The sequence below is a fragment of the Desarmillaria tabescens genome (assembly GCF_030435595.1).
Source record: "Desarmillaria tabescens strain CCBAS 213 chromosome Unknown EV420scaffold_55, whole genome shotgun sequence".
NCBI lineage: Eukaryota > Fungi > Basidiomycota > Agaricomycetes > Agaricales > Physalacriaceae > Desarmillaria > Desarmillaria tabescens.
Window position 1 is genome coordinate 67,729 of NW_026848354.1, and position 19,277 is coordinate 87,005.

At 48.8% G+C, this 19,277-nt stretch overlaps 6 protein-coding genes across 6 annotated transcripts; 4 read left to right on the plus strand and 2 right to left on the minus strand.

Moving 5' to 3' along the window:
* Window positions 1–6,635: 6,635 nt before the first annotated feature.
* EV420DRAFT_1484698 (uncharacterized protein) lies at window positions 6,636–7,137 on the minus strand (the record flags this gene model as incomplete). Its single annotated transcript, XM_060470110.1, has 2 exons — window positions 6,636–6,754; window positions 6,819–7,137. 2 exons carry the CDS (start codon window positions 7,135–7,137, stop codon window positions 6,636–6,638), a joined length of 438 nt encoding a protein of 145 aa, XP_060324984.1.
* A 1,363-nt stretch (window positions 7,138–8,500) lies between these two features.
* EV420DRAFT_1006637 (uncharacterized protein) lies at window positions 8,501–9,204 on the plus strand. Its single transcript, XM_060465284.1, has 2 exons — window positions 8,501–8,815; window positions 8,862–9,204. Exons 1-2 carry the CDS (start codon window positions 8,525–8,527, stop codon window positions 8,916–8,918), a joined length of 348 nt encoding a protein of 115 aa, XP_060324985.1. The 5' UTR covers window positions 8,501–8,524; the 3' UTR covers window positions 8,919–9,204.
* Window positions 9,205–10,558: 1,354 nt separating this feature from the next.
* On the plus strand, window positions 10,559–11,673 carry EV420DRAFT_1006627 (uncharacterized protein). Its single transcript, XM_060465283.1, has 4 exons — window positions 10,559–10,843; window positions 10,894–10,955; window positions 11,011–11,378; window positions 11,438–11,673. Exons 1-4 carry the CDS (start codon window positions 10,735–10,737, stop codon window positions 11,601–11,603), a joined length of 705 nt encoding a protein of 234 aa, XP_060324986.1. The 5' UTR covers window positions 10,559–10,734; the 3' UTR covers window positions 11,604–11,673.
* Window positions 11,674–14,040: 2,367 nt separating this feature from the next.
* On the plus strand, window positions 14,041–15,416 carry EV420DRAFT_1006654 (glycoside hydrolase family 61 protein). The gene is made up of 4 exons (XM_060465285.1): window positions 14,041–14,448; window positions 14,505–14,652; window positions 14,708–14,940; window positions 14,996–15,416. Exons 1-4 carry the CDS (start codon window positions 14,167–14,169, stop codon window positions 15,326–15,328), a joined length of 996 nt encoding a protein of 331 aa, XP_060324987.1. The 5' UTR covers window positions 14,041–14,166; the 3' UTR covers window positions 15,329–15,416.
* A 487-nt stretch (window positions 15,417–15,903) lies between these two features.
* Window positions 15,904–17,357, plus strand: EV420DRAFT_1006656 (glycosyl hydrolase family 61-domain-containing protein). The gene is made up of 4 exons (XM_060465286.1): window positions 15,904–16,296; window positions 16,361–16,505; window positions 16,561–16,793; window positions 16,843–17,357. The coding sequence occupies exons 1-4, from the start codon at window positions 16,012–16,014 to the stop codon at window positions 17,056–17,058; spliced, it is 879 nt and encodes a 292-aa protein (XP_060324988.1). The 5' UTR covers window positions 15,904–16,011; the 3' UTR covers window positions 17,059–17,357.
* A 53-nt stretch (window positions 17,358–17,410) lies between these two features.
* EV420DRAFT_1768322 (uncharacterized protein) lies at window positions 17,411–18,947 on the minus strand (the record flags this gene model as incomplete). The annotated part of the gene is made up of 7 exons (XM_060480963.1): window positions 17,411–17,579; window positions 17,637–17,930; window positions 17,999–18,133; window positions 18,183–18,365; window positions 18,422–18,516; window positions 18,569–18,860; window positions 18,918–18,947. The coding sequence occupies 7 exons, from the start codon at window positions 18,945–18,947 to the stop codon at window positions 17,553–17,555; spliced, it is 1,056 nt and encodes a 351-aa protein (XP_060324989.1). The 3' UTR covers window positions 17,411–17,552.
* Window positions 18,948–19,277: the final 330 nt, after the last annotated feature.

Genomic DNA, 19,277 nt, shown 5'->3' on the forward strand with positions numbered 1-19,277 from the left:
CCTTCTTGGACTTGTATATATTTTTTGGATGTTGTCTTGTACACGGATTTTGAAAGCGCGGGCCCCGATGGGCATAAATATATATATATATCTTGGCTTGTAGGCTTGAGTGAGTAAGAGGGAGAAGGAAAGCAAGAAAGAGGCATCCGATGGGTTCTGTTCCCAATTAGGAAGGTAATTTGCAATAGTTTTCCAGGATTTGATTTGAAATTCGAGGAGCGGGAACCGTAGGGAGCCGATAAGTTATGAGTAGGTCAAGAAGCAATGGGCGAGGGTTTGAGGGAGACTTTGCGGATGGTGACTTTGGATAGCAGTCCTGGCTTGTCTGGGTAACGTTGGTGGAAGTCTTTGATATATTCGTCCACGGAGAATTCTGTAGTGGGGATCCAGGCAAACTCTTCATCGGTACCTTCATAACCCAACCATTGGACCCGGTATAGGAGTGGACAGCGGAACCAACGGTCCAGTTTAGAGTCGAGGATTTGAGATATCTTGTACTGTTCTTCACCATCGACTTCAACTGGAGGTGGTGGAGGTTGGGTACGGTTAGGGATAGTATTGGTCTCCATGGGTTCAAGTTGGGAGACATGGAACACAGGGTGAATGGAGCGGAGGTCCGATGGGAGTTTGAGAGTGAAGGAATGGGATCCTGGCTGAGCAATGATATCGAATGGTCCTAGGAATTTTTCGGCGAATTTCGCAGTAGGGCGAGTAGTTCTGATATGTTTGGAACTGAGGTAGACTTTGTCACCTACTTTAAAGTCAGGGGCCGGGGACCGCCACTTGTCCACTTGTAATTTGTAACGGGACTGAGCATAAGTGATTTCATCTCGAAGGAATTGGTGGAGCTCATCGAGGTTAACGATGAAATCATGGGCCCAAGCGGAGGCGATGTCACGTTCAGGATGTACGGTGATATTGGGATGATAGCCTTTGTTAGCAAAGAATGGAGAGATTCCGGTGGAAGCATTGGGAGCGTTGTTGTAAGCAAACTCGGCAATGGGTAGTAAGGTATCCCAATTGTCTTGTTGATAGGAGCAGTAGATGCGGATGTACTGTTCCAGAGTTTGGTTAGCATGTTCAGTTTGACCGTCGGCCTCCGGGTGGTATCCGGAAGTGAAGTGAAGCTCCATATCCAAGGCTTTGGCAAGAGCGCGAGTGAACTGGGAGACAAATTCGGAGCCACAGTCAGAGGTTATATGATTGGGGACGCCATGTTTAGCGAACACATGGTTAACAAATAACCGAGCGAGCTCTTCGGAGTTGATGGTATCATGAGTAGGAATGAAAATTGCTTGCTTACTTGCGCAGTCGACCACTACAAGGATAGCAGTGAATCCGTTGGAATCCGGTAATTGTTCGATGAAGTCCATGGAGATGGAATCCCACGGGCGTTCTGGGACCGGCAATGGTTTGAGTAAGCCAAAAGGGCGGTGTCTAGGTGTTTTGTTACGTCCACAGGTAGTGCAAGATTTAATGTAGTGGCAAACGTATTCATGCATCTGTGGCCAGGTGTAATTCTGTTGGACGAGTTCGAGAGTCCTATTTTGACCAAAATGACCTGCCAAGATGTGGTCGTGATTGTTTTGGAGAACGCGAAGATGGAGATCATCGGAGTCCAGGACATAAATGCGACTGTCAAGACGTAGTAGTCCTGATTCATCCACGGACCACCGAGAGGAGTTGGAAGGGGAAGATGCGAGTCAGAAGCCTTCGGTGGCAGCGGAATCCAACGGCTGTGCATTCTTGATATCAGAGTGGAGCTTGTCGATGTCCATGATAGCACTAGCATGTAAGACAGGACCTTCAAGGAATGTAGCGCGGAGTGAAGCGGAGAGTTGTTCTTGAGTGAAAACAGGTCGGAAATTGTGAGGATTGACTTGAGCATATTGACTATCCCCCTCTTTAGGGTAGACGTCCCATCATCTAGTGAGGGCATCCGGTTTCCCACCAAGTTTACCCAGTCGGAACCGAATAACAAGGTTGAATTGAGAGAGGAATTCGGACCAGCGCACTTGACGTCGAGTAAGGACCTTGGTAGTAGAGAAATACTCAAGGTTCTTGTGATCTGTAACAATGTCAACGGCTTCCGCAGAGCCTTCAAGGTAGTGGCGCCAGTATTTGAAAGCTTCGAAGATGGCTAGAAGCTCTTTATCGTGCATATCGTAGTTGAGTTCGGCACCGTGGAGACTCCGGGACAAGAAGGAGATGGGGTGGATCTCACCATCCTCTAGGTAAATGGATAGGATGGCAGCAATAGCATAGTCGGACATGTCAGTTTCCACAACCAGTTGACGGTCAGGAAGCCAGTGGGTGAGGATAGGAGCATGAGTAAAAGCCTGCTTCAACTCATTGAAAGCGGATAGGCATTGTTCGTCGAATTTCCATGGAGTTCCTTTGCGAGTGAGTTGTGTTAAGGGCAGGACGATCTCACTGTACTTGTGAATAAAATGGCGGTAGAAATTAGCAAAGCCAAGAAAGGATTGGATATCCTTGACCTTGCATGGAACCGGCCAGTCAGTGATAGCTTTGACCTTGTCTTCAGACATGTGTAAGCCTTTGGGCGAGAGGATGTAACCAAGATATTCGACGGAGTCCCGATGGAATTCACATTTGGAACCCTTGCAGTAGAGGCCATTGGCTCAGAGTCTGCGAAGGACTTCGCGTATGTGTTTTTGGTGATCCTCGGGATTGTCGGAGTAGATAAGGATGTCATCCAGGTATACGATGACAGATACATCGAGCATATCAGAAAAGATGTCATTGACGAAGCGTTGGAAAGCCGCGGGAGCGTTGGTGAGTCCAAATGGCATGACACGCCATTCAAAGGAGCTGTAGCGAGTCCAAAAAGCGGTTTTCCATTCATCACCCTCGGCTATATGGATGAGATGATAGGCATGACGAAGGTCTAGCTTGGTGTAGAGACGAGCAGAATGCGCGGAATCGAGGAGGTCGGAAATGAGGGGCAAAGGGTAACGGTCTTTTTTAGAGATTTTATTAAGTCCACGATAATCTACACAGAGTCTAAGTTCACCGGTTTTCTTCTTGACAAACAGTACCAGAGCTCCGTGCGGAGAGCGGGAAGGAGTGATGAAACCATTATGGACGTTATCATCAATAAACTCGCGTAAGGCTTTTAGTTTGGATTCAGAAAGGGAATAGATGGGTCCGAGCGGAGGGGTGGAGCCTTCCTCAATATTGATCTTGAGGTCGTAAGGGCGATGCTCAGGGAGCTTTTCAGAAAGGGAATCACTGAATACATCAGCAAATTCATGGTACTCCGGTGGGACATCGGATAAGTTAGCAGGGTACCGCGGAGGTAGCCTTGCCATTAACACTAGGCATAGAAGGCTGCAATGTGAACTGCTGAGCTCCCTTCTTCTGCACAAGCTCGGACAAAAGCGGCAGCCAAAATAATAGATATCTTGGGGGCGGCCGAAGCACCAAAGGAAGGAATGGTAGGGTAGGAATAGATAGGTTCATAAGGCTGGCGGAGCCCGTCGGGATCTCGATTTTGGGGTGGAAGATGATGATTGGGATGGTTGGATTGGACTGGAAGAGTCCGAGCGGACTGGCACATGTGTGTCGGCAGCCGCAGAAGCGCTTGATGAAGAAACAACCGATAATGATGAACGGAAAGTGATACTGTGCTTTACCCAGTCAATCGACAGATTGTAGCGGGAGAGCCAGTTGTATCCCAGAACAACATTACAAGATGAATCTAGACGAGTGACATAGAAGTCAATAGGAAGGATGTCTCTGGAAGGGGAAACAGATTGGAAGGGAAATGGATTGGGAGATGTGAGATCTGATGGAGCCATCGAGAAGCCGAAGTTGGACAGGTGGGATAGATTTGGTAAGGAGATTGTGATCCTCAACATACTTCGAATCAACAAAGCAGTGGCTAGAGCCAGAATCAATGAGTGCAAGAAAACAAAGGATAGTAGAAATGGATGAACCGTCGGACTCCGATCCTGGAGCCGACTTCAGATGAGAGAGAGACAGTTAGGGAATGATTGGAAAGAGCGGCAGCATTGAGGGTTACGATCTCCAGTGCACTGTGACAGTCAACACAACCCTGTCCTAGTGCGGAGGATACAGGGTTGCTCTCTAGTTTTCCGATTCTGACGGAACCGTTTCAATAGAGGCAGTGGACTCGGGAGTAGGGGCAGGAGTAGCTGCAGCTGCACAGCCCTGAGCGGAGGCCACAGCTTTGCGCTTGTTGCAATCTTCGGTCTTGTGCTTACCTCCGCAGAACATGCAGAGGTTATTCTTCCGACGGCGGTCCTTTTCTTCTTGAGTAAGATGGCCATCTTTGCCTAGCTTGTCAGCATAGGGCTTAGGGTTGGAAGAGGAAGAGTTGTTGGGGAAAGACGAAGATGATCCTGTGGAGCCTGAATGGGAGGACTTTTGGTTCGCGGAGTTGGAGTTGGGAGATGAAGAGTTAGAGCCTTTCAACTTGTTGCTGTTGCTGGAAGAGGAAGATGGGTTACTGCGATTTTCTCGGGAGATTTCGGCTTTCTGAGTCCAGTAGCGAGCGTCGAGCTCTTGAGCGAGATTCCACATATCACGGAGATTATCGGGTTTCCCGTGGTGAGCCATATCATCCTTGATGTGGGAGCAAAGGCCACAGTAGAAGGCGTGACGAAGGGAGTTGTCACTGTAGCCAATAATGGCAGCATACTGATTGAATTTGACAATATACTTCATGATGCGGTCTCCGTCGCGCATCTGAAGGTTTTCGAGTTCATCTTTGGCATCTCCGACAGCATCAAAGGGGCCGAAGTTGGTTCGGAGTTCTGAAAGGAAGGTGGCATAGGAGTATGCCCAGGCAGGAGGGTTGTGGTGATTAGGGTGGAGGATATCCGGTTTGAACCAGTCGAGTGTGATGCCGGAAAGGAAGGAGATGGCATAGTTGACTTTGGCCGTGTCCGATCGGAACGCGTCGGGACGGTCATTGAAGTTCAACTGGAGGGAGACGATGAAGGCCTTAAGTTTTCGGGAGTCCGACCCGTCAAAGGTATCTGGTTCCTTGACCTTGGTGCGTACCGCACGTTGTCGATTGCCATTGACAGCATTAGAGACGCTGCGGAGGACATTCATGAGTTGAATGAGGATCTGGGCGTCGTTATTGGGAGGATTAGGATTGTTACCAGGATTGTTGTTGGGTCCTCCTCCAGGACCACCAGGACCACCAGGACCACCAGGACCTCCGGGGCCACCAGGATTGGGTGGGCCACCACCAGGATTTCCCGATGGGTTTCCGTGGCCATTCATTGGCGTGTGAGGGGGGAATTCCCCATCTTCCAAACCTTGGTCGTCGTCGTCATCGCGACCTGGGATATCATCGAACAGAGAGGTAGTTGGGTTCCGCAGGGGGTCGCTTCAATACTTGCCCCAGCCATTGGATTCTGATCACTGGGCTAGGAAGGGGTTAGGCGATCGGTTAGCATCGGATTGGCGAGCAGTGAAGCCACTGTGAAGGTAGGTTTCCCTACAGGATTGTTGGCGAGGGGCAGAATCCGATCCGAAGAGAAGGGGACCCTCTTTTGAAGCAGAGGCAGGGATATCGTCCATGGTGTAGGTTCGGTTGTTGACCTGTGGAGTTGTGGCTGGTTTCTGGAGGAACAGTGAAAGTAGAAGACATGGTTAGGAGAAATTTCGACTCAAGGGTTTGAGTTCGAATATACTGTTAGGATCGTGCCAATAGGATTGCGGCAGTAAGTGCATGTAGCGGAATGCCACAGGATGCGTCGGGCGTAGGTGAAGCTATTAGCAACGTCACCCCTGAGCCGAAGCCCTAAGATGGATACGGACGGAAGTCCATGGAGTGGCAGAGACGAGGTAAGAGATAAGTCCAACGGATCGGAGTTCCGCGGACTGGAGAACGAGAGTTAGACTTAGAGTCAGAGAGAGAGAGATTGGGCTGAACCAAGTTGATATTCGAACTGAGTATCTACAGTGTAATTCTAAGGCTTATATACTAGTTAGGAGTCCAATCTAGTTCCTACTCGGAGTGGTCTACATTCTAGGGTTGTCAGAGGATGTATTCTACCAGTTCGGTAGCCGATGGGGTCCAATGACATGTTTGCTACTGATGTTGGGCTATTGATAAATTGTAATGGAGAAGTGAAATATAAAATGGAATATGAAATGGAATATGAAATAGAAACTGGAAATCGGAATCCGTAGGATTCTGGGCTGTGGTTTGTTGGGTTGAGTGGAAGTCGGGTTTCCATCGGCATGCTCGTTACACTTTGCGAATCCATCCTCATGGTGCGTTTCAGGTTCAGGTTCATCCTGATGACCATCAAGTGATTCCTGGATCTCATCACAGACCTGGTTCCAGTTCTTGAGCGCCTCATGTTGAGCCTCAATGTCCAATTCCGAATCATCAACTTCCTGGTTACGATCGGCAAATGTTCCCTTCACAACATATGAGCTTGGGCCTGGCGTTGCATTATGGGTTTCAGGTGGGTTGCGAGCCTGCTTCTGAGCAACCTTATCCTGACGTTTTGCCAGGATTTCTCACTGCTCGGCAGTCAGATTACGTTCTGCAGCCCTAACTGTAGAAGCTTGTTCCTTGGTGAGCTTCTTTGCTTTATGCTGCTCCTTAAAGCGAACTGCATTCCTACTCAGGTCATCCAGACTCTGAGTACAACGAAGCCTTGCAGGCCTTGCCAGTTGAAGGGGAGTAGGTTCCTCAGCATCAGTCTTACTAGATGCTTTCTCGGATTCCATGCTACTACTAGAACTAGATGTATCAGATTCATCATCATATTCTACATTACTACGAGACAAATTCTTCTTTGAAATACCCGCAGCAGTCAGATTCCCTTGGGAACTGACATCCTCATCATCCTCCGAGTCAGAAGGAGATGATTTCTCCTCCTCTGCTTGTACATAAGCAGAAGGAGGGTTCCTCAGCACGGCGTTGCCAGACGCTGGAACACGGCTCGCAGCTGGACCAGGAGCAGAGCCCTGAGCACTTGCAGTGCTGGATTCTGCCGGGATTTTAGTATTACGGATATCTGGGGACAGCTCACCAGATAACTCGGATAAAGGACTCTCCACCCTTGGCAAGGCTGGCCCTGTTGCAACAGTGTTGCGGCGGCTGTGCAAGGCATAACGAGACATCCTAGTAGGTATACAGAAGGTACAGTGTCAAAATCGGAGTGGCCTCAGGTGATCAAGCCTCAGTTTTCCAGAGATCAACGAAGAGAGAGAGAAAGAGATTTAAAGAAAAAAGCGCAGATGTAGTTGAGAGAGAGATATAGAAATAAGCAGAGAAACATAGGGCTTCGCACCGTCACCATATAATATGGTTGTACGGGTGCCATCGTACGGGTACCGTAACCGTACCATCGAGGGCTTGAGAAGCACCCGTATTGACGGCCGTTGATGGCTGTGTGTACGGTATGTAGCCCTGAATCACTGGGGAGTAAAATTTAGCTATCCCTCGGGGCTCAGAAGCTAAGTACAAAGTAATACCTTTCATTACCATTTATTTCCAGGCCATTGCAGACTAATTTAGAGGTGTTCTTGCGTACTTGGGACTGATGATGCAACTGTACACCTGTTAGGGGTATTTCTTTATAGTGAGAACCGGTTCTCCAACGAGGGTGACGATGTTGAGGTGTATCAGAAAACAAGCTAGGTATGTTTTAATGACTACATGGTATAGTCTTATGCTAGTCTGACCTACCAAGCCCAGCTCCTTACATACGGCCATACACACGGCCGTGACGGATGTACTCATACGGCCGGTACGCCGTCGACGGATTGGAGCTGACGGCTGTATACCATATACAGTACGGTGCGAAGCCCTAGAGAAACAGCCAATGGAGCTGTCAAAAATATGAGAGGGTGGCGAAAGTCACGTACTCTCACGAAGGAGTTTCACGCAGTGTGTGACAGGTGTAAAGGCTGGTCGTTGCGAAAAACCCGAGCTACTACAGCAGTACGTAGCTCTTATATACTACTAGCTAATATCAAATAGATCCTATCGAATGCGTCGAGAACGGTGGAGCGTGTGGAGCGACAACGAGGGGGAGAAATGAAGGGTAAGGACCGGGCCAAAGGCCGGCTCGTTACACTGAGCGTACACTTCCACGCGTCGGTGAGGCGAGACGAATGGCACTGATAGCAAGACATGTCGTGTTCTAGCTGTACGCATTTGCGAAGCTCTTCGACGGTGGCATTTGGGGTGAGATAAAGGTATTTCGCCGATGAAAGGTAGACTTGGTGACCGTTGTGCTCTGCTAGCGCAAGGAAGAAGCGAGGTACTGACATAAGGAGTTAAAGCGCGTCTTTGTTTATACACCGCCATGGCAAACCTCATTCGTTCCGCAAAACTGGACTCGATACGACCTAGACGCCTACAACATCCATATTCGCCTTGAAGACGCCGCAACCTTCTTTGGCATACAAGATTTGCCACATCCTACCGTGATGTTCAGGACGCGTCTCAGCCCGGAACGTAGAACTGGTCAACCTCCTGGATCTCGCTATAGCTCCCGCTGGAATGTTGGCCGTCAATGATTTCGCAATGGAGCTCTTCAAACGAACAGTATATACTGGTTACACTCGCGTCGCTCGCAGTCATATGGATATTCCATTGCTTATTTGTGGAGAATGGAGGAACGCAGAGACGGACGTGTGGATACTTGACCGCCAGCAAAACAACATTGTCCTCCTTCGTATATCTGGATCTGGAGAACCTTTAAACCCAGAAGTGCAGCTCGTCGCAAACGCAATCACTGCGTTCGATCAAAACAATCGTATCCGAGGGGCAGAGGCTAGTATCGACTCCAAGGTGTGAGTCGCTTATTTCTCTTTAGTAAATCTCTTATCATAGACAGGTTGTACCCGGTAACATCATGGTCAACACATCCTCCACGTTTTCAAAATCTCTATGACCTTCGCCCTTGTTCACAGCGTGCGTCACGGTCTCTTCCCTCCCGAGCCTATCATCGTTTCTGCCCACATACCGTAGGCCATATCGGAAGGGAATGAAATCGCTGGACACTAGGATGGAAATTCTTCAATGTTACGAGGCATTCAAGGCCATCGTTGGACTGTCATTTTCTGCGCAGATTCTAGTCAAGCAACGTGATGTTTATTTAATAAACGGAGATGAACCGCCACCTGTGGACGAACAGTGGGAAAACCCGTGCATTTTAGAAATGGGTGTCTACCAGGTTTTTGGCACAACATTAGGAAACGAGGAATGATTTATTCTTAGAAATGACAAGGTCGTGTACGATCCCATTTCTATTTCTATCTTTATCCTTCTGCGGAGTTTCTTCTCGTTTTTCCCATCCTCTCACGACAACCGATACGCCCGTTCGGCTATTGCACCGTTATCCATAATACTGGTGTCAGTTCGTTTCTGTCCAGGGGAATTTCACAAGGTTTCGAACAAGAAAAAAACCACGGACAACTGAGCATTTCCACGACACTCCTACGTCTCTCTCGTACTAGTCGAAAATGTGCGCAACACCTGTATCGCGAAGTGCATATTCTTCTGGCGTCGTGCCATCTTCTAACTGGAACTTCACCCCCATCGTGTCGGGGAGTCCAGCTATTTTCTGTCTACCACGCTGCTCCTGGGTAGTTGACAGTGCACTAGTAACCAAACCCGAGGGCTTGGGGTTCTCAACATTGTGTAGAACAGAGAGCGCCTTCTGCGACAGGTTCCATGCCAGTCACAGTTGTCCGATGTCACTGTACGGCGTATTTGCGGACACGTCAAATGCGCGAGAATGACCTCCATCTCGTAATCATGAAAACTCGGCGGATTTGGTGTCGGAAACTGGCCATTGTCTTGGTCGTGGCTCGAACAGAAAATCGGCGGACGGGCAGGTATACGTACCTAGAGCCAATCCTCATGAGTAACTAAGGTCGAGTTCTCTTCCGACTTCTGGACGAGGGCCAATCGTGCGAGGCGTTAAATGCTGTTCAAGGAAGAAAGGATGGGGATTAATAACCAACTTATGATCCTCGTCTACAGGGTCCAACAATACGACAGCATCTCTTTCCTCAACTCCTCACATCGGCGGACTACCTTTCTTTCCTGCGGAGATTCTTGGGAGAGCGCTTTGTGCAGATCTTTGCAAGGCCTTACGTCTTCTTAGACTCAAGCGTGGTGTCTTTCGGCCTGCTGTATGGCTGGACCTAACGCTCTGACATGACATGATGGGGCTGCTCTTAGGCATCCTGGGTGTTAGTCGGAGGCTCTTAATCTCCGCCTGGAGACTTACTAGAACAAAGGCTGCAGTGACGATGGGATTGAACCTTGAATCCTGGGGAACACTTGTAACGGAGGTTGACGATGGATACAATACAAGAAAACTTGTGGTTCCTATTATGTGTTCACACATTGACCCGTTTGGACGAACTGAGAACAATAATGCTTGGTAGCGGTGGAAGGGAAAGACGAAATCCGCCGGCGCGCCTTGGGTAGCACGGTTGCTGCCGAGTGATGTGTGTCCATCCAGGTCGTCTGGGTCTACTTCAATATCGGCGACGTTATGAGTCAAGAAGATTCGATCGACACCCTACAAGGGCACCCTACATTGCATATTGAGGGTAGCAGCAACATCATCGCTTCCAAAGCTTTCTCCGTAGTCTAGTACATATAAGACCGCCGACATCGTGCTCTCATCTTCCCTCTTTACTTTCAAGCTCTCAACGCATCGAGTTCATTGAATCTGTTCTTATCGCGCTGTCGAAATGTTTTCCAAGGCTCTTTGCGCTGTCTTGCTGGGACTCTGTTTCTCTGCTTTGGCCGTTGAAGCGGCGCCTCACCGTGGTGGCTACGCAAGGAGTGCAGTTGGAAATGGTAAGGATAACTACCTCCTACCTTGTATTCCTACTGATGACCATCATCAGGCAATACACATGTCCGTATCGAGGAGTTGGATTCGCTCGACCATGACCCTAGAACCTTCAAGGTAATTATGTTCCTTCCGCATATGAAAACAGAACAGTGACGCAAATCACTCACAGGACGTGAACAGAGCAATAGCCAACGACGCCGTGGTCACCACCAATGTTGCCAAAGGTCTCCTTGTCGGTGCCCGCCAGGCCGATTCCATCGATTCAGCAGCAAACCACCAGCCGGTCATTCAGCCGACCGCCCAACGTGGTTCCCAGGATGATAATGCCACTGTGAGATTTCAAGATGTTATGTTGTCGTGCGGGTTTCTCTCGCTCATCACTTTGACTAGTTCGCTGTTGTCGCAAGCAAGTCTGCAGCCGCTGAGAGTATCTTGGCTACCGCAACGGTTGGCACGTTTACCACCAATGCTGTCAAAGGTCTCCTTGTTGGTGCCCGCCAGGTCGCTCAACATGGTGCCCAGGATGATGGTGCCACTGTGAGATTTCAATATGCTACGTTGTCGTGCGGGGTTCCCTCGCTCATCGCTTTGACTAGTTCGCTGACGTCGCAAGCAAGTCGTCTGTGGCTACTGAGAGTATCTCGGCTTCTGCAACGGTCGGCGCGATCACCACCGGTGTTGTCAAAGGTCACCTTATTGGTGCCCGCCAGGTCCTTCAGCCGGTCCCTCAGCGTGGTTCCCAGGATGATCCTGTCCATGTGAGATTTCAAGATGCTACGTTGTCCTGCAGGGTTCCCTTGCTCATCCCTTTGACCAGTTCACTGTCGATGGAAAGCAAGCAATCAAGTCGTCTGTGGCCTCTGAGAGTATCTTGGCTACCGCAACGGTCGAGGCATCATCATCAGCAACCGAGTAGGCTGCCATGCTGCAGCGGATTTACGAGTCCGAAATCCATAGTTTGACTATTCTTGTTTTTGTTTCCCTTGATATTTGAGTCTCCAGTTTCGATATTGAGAGCGTGGTTCATGTGAATGACAGAGTACTTGACAACAAGCATAATTGAAATTTGAGGATGGTGCATCGATGATGCGTTAAACATCAAAATCCCATGTGACCGTGACCATTCCCGATTCTTTCCGAAGAATGAGGAAACGTGCCAAACTGTCTGGACAGGGGCTATACTCGGGGTCGGCTTAGTAATTTTTGGTGATAGGCGATCATCCGGCACGCAACGGCTTATTTGCCGAGCGGTTGCCGCTGTGGCTGAGAAGTCTTTCTTTCCGAACACTTCCTATTGGTTTGCGGGCTGGTCGGAAAACTGTCGACATCAATTTCCTCTTCATTTCCTCTCACCTACTATCACCTTTTTTGCTTGCACATCGCAAGTGATTCCTACTTTCACTGTCCTTTTTCTGCTCTGTGACTGCAGATGCCCTCAACTACTGTCTGTTCTACAGCCCCACTCAGCCGCCAGCGGGTTAATAAAAATCTTGCAAAAATCTGCCTCAGTGCTATCGCTCTGGTAACGCGTTGTGGTATTATGCATCTGCTTATCTTCAATGGAGTTTCCTGTTACATCATGTAGATTTGATATAGCGAGAGAATTCAGTGTTGATGCAAACCTGCAGATCAGAACATTTTGCTACAGCAACTGCAACTTGCAAGTACTGTGTGCTGATTGTTGTGTCTGGTTTTTGGGAAGTACATACCCTTTCATGGTCAGACTTTTACTGCCATGTAACAGTTTGATGAATGTTGTGATGTGTTCATTGTGGACTAATCGACCTTGTGATGGCATGAGGTGCGCAGTATTAGAGATTTGAATATTTTTTTTCTTGTGATGGTGCCAGGTGCATAGGGCATGTAATTATAAGATGCTGTTCAGATGCCCACCAACTTGTGATCTCTTGCATACTAGATGGCAGATTGAGTTACGTTCACCTTCCTCAGGGCCTCTAGTGTGAAATGACAATTCATCAATGAGTTCAATTTTAATGCCGGAAATTTTATCGTTCTTTGTAATCTTAGTATAGGTCATCGAACGGAGCGCACTCAGGTGATTAGATTTAGACTGTGCAAAATGCGAGCTGGCGGCGCAGCCGCCGAGCGAGCTTTTTGCATTACCACTCTATTGAGCAGCTTGAACAAGCGGATATACATGTACATGCCGTTTCTTCGCCCAAGGGAAAGAATCGGGGACCCGGCAACTGCCGCTACTGGATTGCTCTTTCACCTTCTTTCACACCTCCGTCTATAGAACTCTGTTTTTCACCATCGTACTTCTTCACATCCAAAATTTATCCGGCCACATTCAATTTTGAGTTTCAGATCACAATCATCTTCAAAAATCTACAGTGTTGCGCGGTGTTGGAGATGTGCTCTAGTCAGCCTGGAACGCGCAGACGAACGTGTGCATGTTTGATCGCCAGAAAAACGACATCGTCCTCTTTCATGTATCTGGAGCTGGAAGACATTTAAACCCAGAAGCGCAGCTCGCAGTTGCTGCGTTCGATCGAACAATCGTATCCGAGTCCGCGGGAGGGAGAGCAGCTAGTATTGAACCCAAGGTGCGAACGCTTGTTTTACTTTAGTAAATCGCTCATCATGAATAGGTCGTACCCGGTATCGTTACGCTGGACATTAGGACGGAAATTTTTCAATATTACGAGGCGTTCAAGGCCATCGTAGGAAGTTTTTCTACTTGGACATCTAATTAGGACCCGAACTCTGGTCAAGCAACGTGATGTTTACTTAATAAACGGAGATGAATTATCGCTTGTGGACGCATAGTAGGAAATTCCGTGTCCTCTAAAAACGGGTTTCTACTAGGCCAAGTTCTCGGTAGGGAACATGAGAGAAGGTTTTATTTTTGAAAATGATAAAGTTTTATATGATCCCTGTTCTATTACCATCCTTACCTTTCCTTGAAGGTCCTTCTCATTTCCCATCCTCTCGAGTGAGATATGTCTATTCGGCTTTTGCACCGTTATCCATGATCCTGGTATCAGCTCGTTTCTGCGCAGGGGACCCTAAGAAGAGCGAATCTTCTCAAAGAAAACTCACGGACAGTTGAACACTTGCACGACGCTCCCACGTCTCTCTCATGTTGGTACCTAACACCTGCAGGGACCGTAATGCATGACGGTTTCCTCCCCACATACACGCACCTAATGTCCAATCCCTCAGCTTTAAAAGGGCTTTCTCCCCCCACAACCTCTCCCAACGCGCGCAACCGTTCCCTAACACCTCACCTTCCTTAACTCGTCTTCCTCAACACCGACAGTCTTTTCTTGCTGCGCCAGCTATCTTCTTTTCCCCTAACACAATGAAACCATCCTTTTTCCTCCCGTTCCTTGCTGCTTCCTACGTCGCCGCACACGGCTATGTGCAAAAGGTCACTATCGATGGCACAGAATACACTGGCCCCGCAGTCGGTTCTGGCAGTACCGATGGAATCACCCGCGAAGTCTCAACCCAAGATCCTATCAAGGGTGCTACGAACTCCGACCTTACCTGCGGACCAGGTGCCCTCGCAGCTAGCAAGGTCGCCGATGCCAATCCTGGAAGTTCCATCTCCTTCCTATGGACCGGTGCTAGCGGTTCACCAGTAAGTAGAGTATCCGCCTCATCGGTTCGGTAATCCGAGCTCATCCATCCTGATAGTGGCCCCATAATGTCGGACCCATGATGACCTACATGACCAACTGCGGCGACCAGTCATCCGCCGACTACGATCCAACGGGAACAGAATGGTTCAAGATTGAAGAAGCCGGAAGGACTAGCAACGGCACATGGGCGCAAGCCGCTCTCAGTACGTCTACGATTACCTATCGCTATCGTTTCACACTATCTCATACATGACATAGTGAATGGTGTGGCCGCCGAAGTAACCATCCCAAGCAATCTCGCTGCCGGAAATTACCTCATCCGCCACGAGATAATCGCTCTTCAGAACGGCCAGGCTGAAGGAGGTGCCGAGTTCTACGCTTCGTGCACTCAGCTCAAAGTTGGGGGCTCTGGTACTGGTACTCCCCCCAGTAGTGATCTTGTGCAGTTGCCTGGAGCTTACAGCGACACTGATCCTGGGATTCTTGTTGATGTAAGTGCGATGGCTTCAATTATTCATCGTGCCAGCTTGACAAACAATTTTCTAGGTTTATTCCAACACGAATGCCGCGTACACTTTCCCTGGCCCTGCAGTCGTCGACCTTGGTGGTAGCGGCTCAAGCGCCGCTTCTTCCGCTACCTCCACCAACGGACATTCGTCCAGTGCCATACCCACTGCCGTCTCTTCTACCACCTCCACCAGAAAGCATTCATCCAGTGCCGTACCCGCCTCCGACGGCTCATCTTCTGTCGTGCCAAAGCGAAGCTGCAAGCTGGAGAAGCCCGCGATTACCAACGACACCCTTACCAAGAGGGAAACTAGACCCCGCCATATATCTAGAATCATGCGCGGTTTGAATATTTTTTCTCGCAGGCATTAACACGCTAGAACGCACCTTAATGATCGCACGCTGGCCTGTGCTTTGACATGCTAGTCCATGTTTTGTTACGTGTTCTGATACCCTTTTATTCTTTATACCCTCTACATCTCTCTCATGCTCATAGTACATTCTTGTATTGATTTACCGCAACACCGACCAGGAGTCGAGATCTTTGATGTTAGCTAAAAATATGGTCTCAACTTGCCAACTTCCTCGATCTTGCTATGAACGTCTGCTGTCAGTGATTTTGCAAAGGAAGTCTTCAAAGGAACCGCATTGTTCAGCATCGTGTTATTTTACGAGTAGAGATCAACCAGCGCCCGTGATGCGTAGGAAACAGCGTGTGATGAAGCCAAAGCTATTTAAAGCAGAGAAAAGCTATACATATCTTCGCCGCTACGGACCGTATCATGCATCGAGTTCTCTCCCGTCTCATCTATTATTGTTCATGAGATTAGTTCTTTGATGTTAGCTAAGAAGGCTGAGAAAAGAACACAGTACTAGTCACCGGACGACTGAACAATTACACGGCACTCCGACGATCGTGGTTTCTTCGACATGCACGTACCCCATCAACATGCGTCACTTCCCACCCCGGACTTTCACCGGCACGCGCTACCGTTCCTCCATCCTTCTCTTCTGCGATACCCACAATCCGCTGACTATACCCTTTTTCTCAATCAATGAAGGCATCCCTTTTCATCCCGTTCCTCTCTACTCTTTCCTACGTCGCCGCCCACGGATACGTACAAAAGGTCACCATCGACGGCACAGTATACACTGGTCCCGCTGTCGCTTCCGGCAGCACCGATGGAATCACCCGCGAAATCTCAACCCAGGATCCCATAAAGGGTGCAACGAATTCCGACCTTACCTGTGGGCCAGGTGCCCTTGCAGCTAGCAAAGTCGCTAATGCTAATCCTGGAAGCTCCATTTCGTTCTTGTGGACAGGTGCCAGCGGGTCAGCGGTAAGCCATCGGTTCGGTATTCGAAGAGCTTATTCCTCTAAATACAATAAAAAAAACCTGATAGTGGCCTCATAATGTCGGGCCTATGATGACCTACCTGACCAATTGCGGCGACCAGTCATGCGCTGACTACAATCCAAAGGGCACGGAATGGTTCAAGATTGAGGAAGCTGGCAAGACAGACGGAACATGGGCACAAGCGGCTCTCAGTGCGTGTGCAATTCCCACTTTTCCTTACACTATTCTTATACATACCTGGTGCAGTGAACGGTGCGGCCGCCCAGGTTACCCTTCCAAGCAATCTCGCTGCTGGCAGCTACATCATTCGCCATGAGATAATCGCTCTTCATAACGCCCAAGCAGAAGGAGGTGCAGAGTTCTACGCTTCGTGTACTCAGCTCAAAGTGGGAGGTTCTGGCACCGGTACTCCCTCTAGCAGTGATCTCGTGCAGTTGCCTGGAGCCTACAAGGATACTGATCCTGGTATCCTCATCGACGTACGTGTGATTCCTTTTCATACCGCCGCCTTGTCTAAACGTTTTCTAGGTTTACTCCGACAGCCAAAATGACTCGTACACTTTTCCCGGCCCTGCAGTCGTCGACCTTGGTGGCGGCAGCGGTACCTCCAGTTCAAAAGGGATCTGCAGACTGAAAAAGCACACATCTACCAATGACACCGCTACTCTTACCAAGAGAAAAACTGTAGTCCGCCATATATCTAGAATCTTACGCGGTTTGGATTTTTCTTTTCACAGGCATTGACTGCTTGTACTCCCATGCTAGCTCGAGTTTTTGTTTTGACTTACTGGTCTATGGCCTTATCTCCTGCCCATGTGTTTGATATCCGGCAATTTTTTATATCCTTCCATCTTCTCTCCCGCTCTCGTTTGCTATCTGGCATGCTCTTGTATTACTATCATTTCTTACATACTGTGATCTAAAGCGACGAGTTCATGACATTGTAATATCAGGGTCGTAGACTAGATTTCATACACGTGTTGAATGCACCGTTGACCATTAAATATCAACCACTCTAACATTGAAATACTTATAAGGGATTCTACCCGTGTGTGGTCTCTCCGTAGAACTTTCACTATGGGGTCCTCACCTCCTACGCGTGTCAAGTGCAGAGTGTATATGTCGCGAGGTCATGCGACCTCCAAGTGAACCAATCACAGGTTGCACGAGCCTGTATACCGAACTTCATTCTACGTAGATGAAGGCAAGCTAATACGAGATGAATGAGCGTCTTTCAGCTAGGTCGTAGTAATCTCTATTAACCGTGGCTTGTCATTAGTATCTTATGCAGATGCGCGATGGAAGGCTCACAGAATCCCGACAGTAGCAATATATCGCTCAAAAAGGTCCATGGATGACCCGTCCTCAGCGAGAACACCCATCGTCTCAATCCGGTTGCGTACCTCTTCTTCCTCCTGAAGAGCATTCTTCACATAGTCAGCAGCACCCGACATATGAGCGACGCGACGACAAGCAGCGTGAAGAGCTAGATAAGCAGGGTTGGGCAACGGCAGAGCTTTCGGATCGGGCGTAGTAAAAGTGACAACGCGACTTGGGAGGCGTCCAATTAAACCGAACATAGTGGACACAGCGACATATGTGTTCGGTTGGCCATCCTGTGCGGTTTTGTGAGAAATAATGTGACCAAGAAATTTATGTTATATACCGCAGCTTCAAGTCATACATCTAACTTTCCGAAATACTCGTGAAGGACATCGCATAACGTGAGGACATTCTCCAATCGGTGATTTCCAGCACCATTGAGCTCTTCCATACCAAACATATGCATCGCAGCCCACACTGAGGCAGCCCATTCAAGCTTATGAAGTGGTCATTGATATGAAAGAGTCCAATCATCGAAAACGTACTTTGTCAGATGGGTGCTCGGCACCGTCTCCTAAATTCGACTCTGGAAATATATACGTGCAGTAGAGGGAACTGAAGGCCCAGTTCAGGCTCTGTGCCTCGAGTATAGACGGATTCTGTTCGACATAAGAGATGTCATACAAGTCTGTTCTGAGCATGCAGTGGTGACCGTCACGAAGAAGAACCTATGCCATGCTTTTAATTACAGCAGGGAAAGATGAAAGACACCGGTGTAACTCACGACTTCCTTTATAGTGAGAGAGGATTGCTCGTATTCGATAGACGGAGGAGAGGGGCTATCAGACGGAACAGATGTGGGCCCCTTGACAGCTTTGACTAGGTTACAGTTGGTAAACACAGCGTGAAAACACAACAAACGAATACTCACATAAGCGGCAGATATAGTACCTACCCAAGGCAAGAAGATCGTCATCAGAGCTACGTTTGTTGATGGATCCCGCCAAGTGATCACGAGAAGGCGCCTCTATAAGAGTGTATCCTAATACACGGGCGCAGAGAACGGCAGGAGGATGCCTTGGATCCGGGAGGGGAACAGCACGAGATTCGAGGTCAAGGCAGAGGTTGAATGCAGCGTGGAGATCAGGTGTAATAAAAGGATTCGTAGGTAGAGCTCGAGCAGTAAAGTCACTTGCTTGTGGTAGATGCGAGAGGATAGGGGCCTAGTAATGCTTTTGTGAATTTGTTTTCCTCTGCGCTGCTACGACACATAGAATTACCTGAATCTTGTCACTACTATCAGCTTTCATATTGCATTCTTCATGTCTTGGGACCTGGGTCACGGGCGCGTTGATGAGAGCGATTTGAAGAATTTAAAGGCCCGTGACCGTGACTAGTGCACGCGGTGGCGGTGCACGAGGGCACACCTGACATAGACTCGTTCAACGACGTTCAGCCAGACACTCGTAGCATTCCAATGAGCCCAGCTGCCTGGCCCAGGAATCGATACTCTTTTCTTATATAGACTTGAAACACTGAGTGAAGATGTTATCCAACGAAGAAATCGCGAGGCCTGCCTACAGTGCCTAGCCGAAATCGCTCGTGTTTGAAGGCCCCCCTCAGGTGACGGGTCAGTTTAT

What these genes read in the sequence shown, in the direction of transcription:
- EV420DRAFT_1006637 (XM_060465284.1), top strand. Translation starts at nt 8,525, where the DNA reads ATGTTGGCCGTCAATGATTTCGCAATGGAGCTCTTCAAACGAACAGTA. An exon ending in AGGCTAGTATCGACTCCAAG is followed by an intron (nt 8,816 to 8,861) that starts GTGTGAGTCGCT and finishes TATCATAGACAG; the next exon opens with GTTGTACCCGGTAACATCAT.
- EV420DRAFT_1006627 (XM_060465283.1), top strand. Translation starts at nt 10,735, where the DNA reads ATGTTTTCCAAGGCTCTTTGCGCTGTCTTGCTGGGACTCTGTTTCTCT. An exon ending in ATGACCCTAGAACCTTCAAG is followed by an intron (nt 10,956 to 11,010) that starts GTAATTATGTTC and finishes AATCACTCACAG; the next exon opens with GACGTGAACAGAGCAATAGC. An exon ending in CCCAGGATGATGGTGCCACT is followed by an intron (nt 11,379 to 11,437) that starts GTGAGATTTCAA and finishes CGCTTTGACTAG; the next exon opens with TTCGCTGACGTCGCAAGCAA.
- EV420DRAFT_1006654 (XM_060465285.1), top strand. Translation starts at nt 14,167, where the DNA reads ATGAAACCATCCTTTTTCCTCCCGTTCCTTGCTGCTTCCTACGTCGCC. An exon ending in CCGGTGCTAGCGGTTCACCA is followed by an intron (nt 14,449 to 14,504) that starts GTAAGTAGAGTA and finishes CCATCCTGATAG; the next exon opens with TGGCCCCATAATGTCGGACC. An exon ending in ATCCTGGGATTCTTGTTGAT is followed by an intron (nt 14,941 to 14,995) that starts GTAAGTGCGATG and finishes ACAATTTTCTAG; the next exon opens with GTTTATTCCAACACGAATGC.
- EV420DRAFT_1006656 (XM_060465286.1), top strand. Translation starts at nt 16,012, where the DNA reads ATGAAGGCATCCCTTTTCATCCCGTTCCTCTCTACTCTTTCCTACGTC. An exon ending in ATGGGCACAAGCGGCTCTCA is followed by an intron (nt 16,506 to 16,560) that starts GTGCGTGTGCAA and finishes TACCTGGTGCAG; the next exon opens with TGAACGGTGCGGCCGCCCAG. An exon ending in ATCCTGGTATCCTCATCGAC is followed by an intron (nt 16,794 to 16,842) that starts GTACGTGTGATT and finishes AACGTTTTCTAG; the next exon opens with GTTTACTCCGACAGCCAAAA.